Source organism: Apis dorsata, unplaced genomic scaffold, assembly GCF_000469605.1.
Source record: "Apis dorsata unplaced genomic scaffold, Apis dorsata 1.3 scaffold_1157, whole genome shotgun sequence".
Lineage (NCBI taxonomy): Eukaryota > Metazoa > Arthropoda > Insecta > Hymenoptera > Apidae > Apis > Apis dorsata.
Genome location: NW_006264254.1, coordinates 7,431 through 14,230, shown reverse-complemented (window position 1 = coordinate 14,230; position 6,800 = coordinate 7,431). Strand labels below are relative to the sequence as shown.

The 6,800-nt window shown below is 20.0% G+C and overlaps 1 protein-coding gene across 1 annotated transcript in view; it reads right to left on the bottom strand.

Annotated features, from left to right (window-relative positions):
• LOC102678093 (cilia- and flagella-associated protein 58-like) overlaps positions 1-6,800 on the bottom strand; it is a 15,854-nt gene that overhangs the window by 1,922 nt on the left and 7,132 nt on the right. The window contains exons 3-4 of the mRNA XM_006624822.2: positions 2,005-2,275; positions 117-631 (exon numbers count right to left, since the gene is read on the bottom strand). Of these exons, the coding sequence (XP_006624885.2) occupies positions 117-631; positions 2,005-2,275 (786 nt within the window). The remainder of the gene's footprint in view (positions 1-116; positions 632-2,004; positions 2,276-6,800) is intronic.

The window sequence follows — 6,800 nt, the reverse complement described above, 5'->3', positions numbered from 1 at the left end:
TTTTTTTTTTTTTTTTTTTTTTTTTTTTTTTTTCATAAGAAATATTACTATTAAATACTTTATGTTCACATGTTACTCGGATCTTATAATATATATTTATATTAAAGATACTCGACCTCAAGTTTCCGCCATCTATGAATGTTTAACGGTGTTTGAACCTCTTCCTCAAGTGCCATCACTTTCAGCCTCTCCTTCGTTAAGTCTCGATTCAAATGAAACACTTCCTTACGTAGATTGCTCATATTTTCAATATTCTTTAATAATAGACATTTCTCTGTTCTCAACTTTTTCACTTCCAATTTTAACAACCTAATGTCTTCTAATCTCTGATTATATTGGACCTCGCCTCGTTGGAGGGTTCCGTGCAAAACCTTTAATCTACTATATTGAAGAGTTAATTCATCGTTCCTACGGACTAGCTGAGTTCCCAGAATATCTCTCTCGTTCATAACGTTATCGATATCCTTCTTATGCCGTGCAATGTCTGTTTCAGCGCGTAGGATCACTTGTCGCAAACTCTTCTCTTCTTGTTTTAACGATTCAATATCCCGCCTCAAGTCGGACACGTCTTTGCGGCATGATAACAGATCCACTCTCAATCCTTCCTTTTCTTTTTCTACTTTGTTGCGAACTATGGAAAAAGAAGTATAGGAGATTATTGTAATCTTATAATTTTGTTAATTTTTAATTTATATTATTGGATTATGCAGTTGAAGAAAATTAATCAAAACAAATTATATATATTTATATACAAATAATATTTGAAAATATTATTTCATGTTGAAATCTTTGAAAAATATTGCTATTTATATTTATCGAGCTGATAATAAATTTTTTTTTTTTTAATTAATCAAAGATAAATATTTTATTTTTATATTTTTTATTTTTTAAACACTGAAAATGACTGAGCTAGCTCTTTATATCTTATGTACACTAATATAATATTAATATAATATAAATAATTTTGAAATTAAAAATTGTTTATTTGAAATATTTGAAAGAATATTTTCTAATATTTTAATGAAATGCTCATTTCAAAATATTATTTTCATCATTTGATATTATAATTTATATTTAAAATATTATTTCTTTATATAATTGATATTTTTAAGAAAAGTTTATTTATAATAATCATATTTATATCAGTTAAAAAAAGAAAATATATAATATATAAATTTATAATTATAATTTATAATAAAAATCTATTTTCTTCAGTTCTGATCAAAAATTCTTTAGTATATTATCTAATAGTAATGAAAAAATTTTATTAAAGAAAAATATTTGAATACAGAATATAGATATAAAGTACAAAAAGAAAATATCGATAATAAATATTTGACTCAACTCTTAAGAACTCTGTGTTTTTAACTATACGTATCTGATAATAGATAGTGAAAAAGATGAAAAATATAAATAAAAGAAAAAATAAATTAAAAATATAAAATAATTTTTTTTAATTCGAGATTTGAAAAATAATTCATTGGAACTATTATTTTCAAAATTATATAAGAAGAAAAAAATAATTAATTTCTTCATATAACACTCAATAATTTAAAATCTTTAATCACGTTATTTTTCGTAGTTAAAATATTTTATCTAGCATTCAAAATATTCGAAAAATCTAAAGTTTTACTTTTTGTGACATTTTTTTATTTAAACAAATAATTTAGACATGATTTTAGATTCTTAATAAAATATATAGAATTTTATAATGCTGTGTAAAAGATAAAAAGTATGAATAATATTAAATATATCTTGAAATATAAAAAAATATTAGATATAATATTTTTATTAATAATATAGTATTAGCATAGTATTTAAATTAATTATTCAAATAGAATAATTTTAACTTTTTTTACAAGAATAAGAAATCTTCTAAATCTTCTAAATCTTCTAATTATTTTACAAAGAATTTAATAAAATAATTTAATAAAATAATTAACAAATTATTATTTATTAAATGCTATTGAGATATCAAATGCTTATCAAAAGAAGAGAGCTTACGAAATTGCTCTTTAATCATTTGGCTTTCCTTGAACGCAATATCCTCTTTCAGCTGTTCGATTTGATGGTTGAGCACTTTTAGCTTGTTTCTCAGTTCTTGTATCTCTTCCTGCGCTTCTGTCAAGCTTTTTCCGCACGCACTTCTCTCGGCTCTAACCATTTCGTATAGATTCACTTGCTGACGATACTTGGCCTCGGCTTCAGCTAAACGTTTCTTGTAATTTGAGATTTCGATTTGCTTCAGTTTTGCTTCATTTATATATTCTTCTACCTATTAACGGGAGCAATTTAATTCAATTGATATAAATTAAATTAAACATTGATATATTCGTTTACAAACAAGAATGAAGATAAATTTATAATTATATCAAAATTTGATTTTAAATCAATAAAAAGTTTGGTGAAAAAAAGGTTTTTAAAAGGAATAAATAAAAATTAATATTTTTTATTTCTTCAAATGATATGATTTTACAAATAAACTTTTTTTAATTATATTAATTAAATGTAATTAAATATTATTAAATGTAATTAAAAATAATATTTTAAATAATATGTAATAATTTATAAAGATATTACTCTAACAATGAAAATGTAAGAAAATATTTCAAATAATTTTGTACTACAATACTATATATTGAAATCATATAATTATAAAAAATTCAAATAAATTTTAATATTTAAGTGATAATAAATAAAAAATATAATATAATTTGATACGTATTGCGTTTTAATTAAACGTAAAATAAATGTTTCATTTGTATCGACTCCAAATATAATATTATGATTAAATATGAAATGAAATAATATTTTTAAATATTTAATAATTTGAGGAAATATTTTTTATATTTCAGTTTTATTTTAATTTCTTTCAAATTTTTGTCAACTTTGATTTTATTATTTGGAATAATTGAAAAATTTGTATGTGAAATAAGATAAAGTTTTATGTTTTAATTATTATTTTAATTTTAGAATTAAAATATGATACTAATTTTTTAAAATTTCTTGTATAAAATTATAAATGAAATATAAATAATAAATAAAATATAAATAAATAAAAATATTATGAAAAATAAAATATTTTTAATGAAATATAATGGCATATAATATGGACAAAATGGAAATATAATATGGACAAAATATAATGAAATTAATAAGAACATTTACTATTTATGAAAATATGATATTTAAATAGTTTCTACATTGTAATTGCACTAAAGTATTTATTATATAAACTGTACATGCCTTGTTACACCAAAATATTAAATAATTATATAATTTATATGCTAATCGCGTAATATTGTATATGAATAATACACAATATGACTTCGAAAAATATAGTTCGAAAAGTGTAGCAAAATTTTCTGAATAAACATTTTAGTAACTGATTATCAAAAGTAAAATATTACAACATATAATTTAATCTTATAAATAATAATAATTATTCTAAATATCTATCACTTGATACTATATACTATAATGGCATAGAATAATGATATTTTAAAAGTATAAATAATTGAATATGTAACTTTCAAATTAATTGATTTTAAAGTAAATTTATTTTAAATTAATTTTGTTACAAAATTTTTAAATCCTACTGAATTTCTACTAACAAAAATATAGAAATATTTTTATAACGAATTCATAATTTATATTGAATTGATTGAATTTGTATTGAAAATGTTCTTCATAATATACTTAAAATCATTCTATTGAATATAGTACATCTATCGAAATTATATCAAGAATAAAATAAATAAAATCAATTATAACATTATTATATAATTACAAATATTTGCAAATCATTGGAATTAAATTCTGTACTTGCGTAAATTGTAGATTCTACCTCTTCTAATAGTTACTAATCTAGTATTAATTACAATTTCATGTACAATCACGAAATGAGCCGGTTGCATACATCCGATAATTCCAACCACACACGCGTAACATGATGTGGTTACACACGGTGCGTGCGCTGGAACCACTGTTAAGATGATATTTCCTCAAACATAGTAAATTCAATTTATCAAACATATATAATTACTTATAACAGTTGTGTTTCTTATAATATAATGATATAAAATTAGGTTTATGTAAAATATCTAATACATCAGTTTATTTAAACAACTATAAAGTTGTAATATTTTTATATTTATTTATAGTATTTTATTTATATATTTTTAATTTATTTTTAATTAATTTCATTAAAATGTTTAATATATGAAATTATATTTAAAAAATTTAAATTACGAAAGTAATTCATCAAATTAATCAAATTAAAACAAATTATAAAAGTTATCAAATTATAAAAGTTATTCATGAAATCACCTATCACCAAACCTATCAATCAATAGATATTCATATAATCTAGTTAATTTAATTAATCCAAATAATCATTTAATGAAGAAGAATTTTAAAAATTAAATAATTCAATCAGCCGGTTTTTAGACCAATCAAAATTCTTCGAATTATGTGTGAATTAAAAATATTTTTAATATATAAAAAATGTTTAAAATAATTTCGTTAAAAAATTGTATGATTTATTTGACAAGAAAAAATTCATAATTTTTATCTATCTTTTTGTTATTCCAGAGATTTATTATAAAATATAGTTTATTATTTAATTTTTATTAATTGACAATTAATTAATTTATGTCGTAATTAAATAATAGATTATATTCTATAATAAAATCATTTCAAAATCAATTTATAAAAAAAAAACTGATATAATGTAAAAAAATGATAAAATGTGAAAATGTGGAAAAAAATTTGTATTCATGCAATTATTTTTTAATTTATAATTATTTATAATTTATAATTATAAATAATTATAAGTAATTAATTAAAAAATAATAATAATAGAATCATTAAAAAAATTTAAAAAAGTTAATGTAATTTAATTGTTTTTTTAATATATATTATCCAAATAAATTGAATTAATTAGAAAGAAGTATAGTATATCTCGTGATTATATAAAAATGATTAAAAATTTCAAATCTATAAATTCAAAAAATTAAATAATTTTTAAAAATTATATTTTATAAAAATTGGCAAACAAAACAAATAACAATCATTCGTTATCACTCTATATATTATTACTCTAACTAAAAAATTTTTAAATAAATAAAAAATGTTCATTATATTTCTATATTTCAAATTATTAAATAACCAAGAAAGTTTCATTATTTTTTTTGATAAAAAAATAATAAAATACAGAAACATTTATAAAATCTGTGTAACATTGTTTTATAGATATATACTTACAAATATTTGTTAAGATATAAAATTATAATTACTTTTCTATTTTTATACACACATAATATATTCAATTACAATTAATCCAGATATATAATATAATATTATTAATAAAATATTTTCGATAGATATATTACAAAATTTTTAAATGAAAATTAACAAGATTTGTTAAATCTTATGTATATAAATTTTCGTATTGTCATATATATTTAACTCTTGTTAGATTTAAACAATCATCTTCAAAACTAAAAATATATAAATATAATGTTCATAAAATTTTTTTCATTTCTAAGCTCTAAGTGATTTTTCTAAATTTTTATAAAATTCATAATTATTTTTTTATTAAAGAAAACAATTAATAAAAAAAATAACAAATAAAAATTTTTTCACATATTTTCATTTTTTTTTCTATTACAAAAAAACTTTCTGTACATTTGATATAAAAAATAAACGATCGATATTTCATATAAATCCTCTTCATATAAATTCTTAACATATAACCAATAAATCTTCTTTCTTATGAAAAATCCTCAATAATTCGCTAAATTTACATTAATCGCTCGTGATCACGATCGAACACATATGCTTCCGGAGTTTGTGCAAACCGAAAATGGCGCGTATGCGATAGGATAAGCGGAATTGTTCAGGTGTGCTGCGTAATCGAGTATCCTGCAAGTAGTCGAGGTAGACGTGCTGTTAAACATCTATCTAATAATAGGTGTTGATATAGCGTGAGCTGTCAGCCAAGTTGTATGGTAGACGTGGAGTCGAGGTATCGGTGAGCGATACACGATTGCTGTGTGCACAGACATCAAGCGAATTGCACTAGCGGATATGTACGGTTTGCTGACCAGCGGGAGGTAAAGATAGACATAGGTCAGTCGTTCATTTTAGATATACCGGTTAGTCTTAGGCCTGTCGTGTTTTCAAAGATTTGCGACGAGATATCATCATCATTTGAAAAATAACTACTATTTTATGTTTATAAATTGCTTACAATTTTTTGATGAATCATTAAATCAGATTCTAATCAAAAAAATTCTATTATGTAAAAAAAGGATGAAAAAAAGAATGAAAAAAATAAAAAAAAATTATTTTTATTCTGTTTAATACGGAAACAAATTATAAATATTAATTTTAGCATAGATTTAAAAAAAAGAAAATATCTTAATCAAAACTTTATTTTCTGAAGATAATTATTCAAGTTTAACAAGAATTATACATATATTATTATTTGACATTGAAAGTTTCCATTAAAATTCAAAATTTTAAAGGAAAAGTTTTTTACAATTTAAAATTTATATTTTTGAACAATAAATATAAATCTTATTAATTACTATTATTATTATTAAATAAATTTATATAAAAATAAAAATATGTTATATGAATATTGTATTTTAATAAAAATAAATTTGAAACTTTTTAAACCATTATTAAGTGGACAATTATCGATATGATGATTTGACAGAGAAATCCTTAGAAAAATGAGAATTGTGTATATAAAAATTTCATGAACAAATTTTCAATCATAAATTTTGTAATAG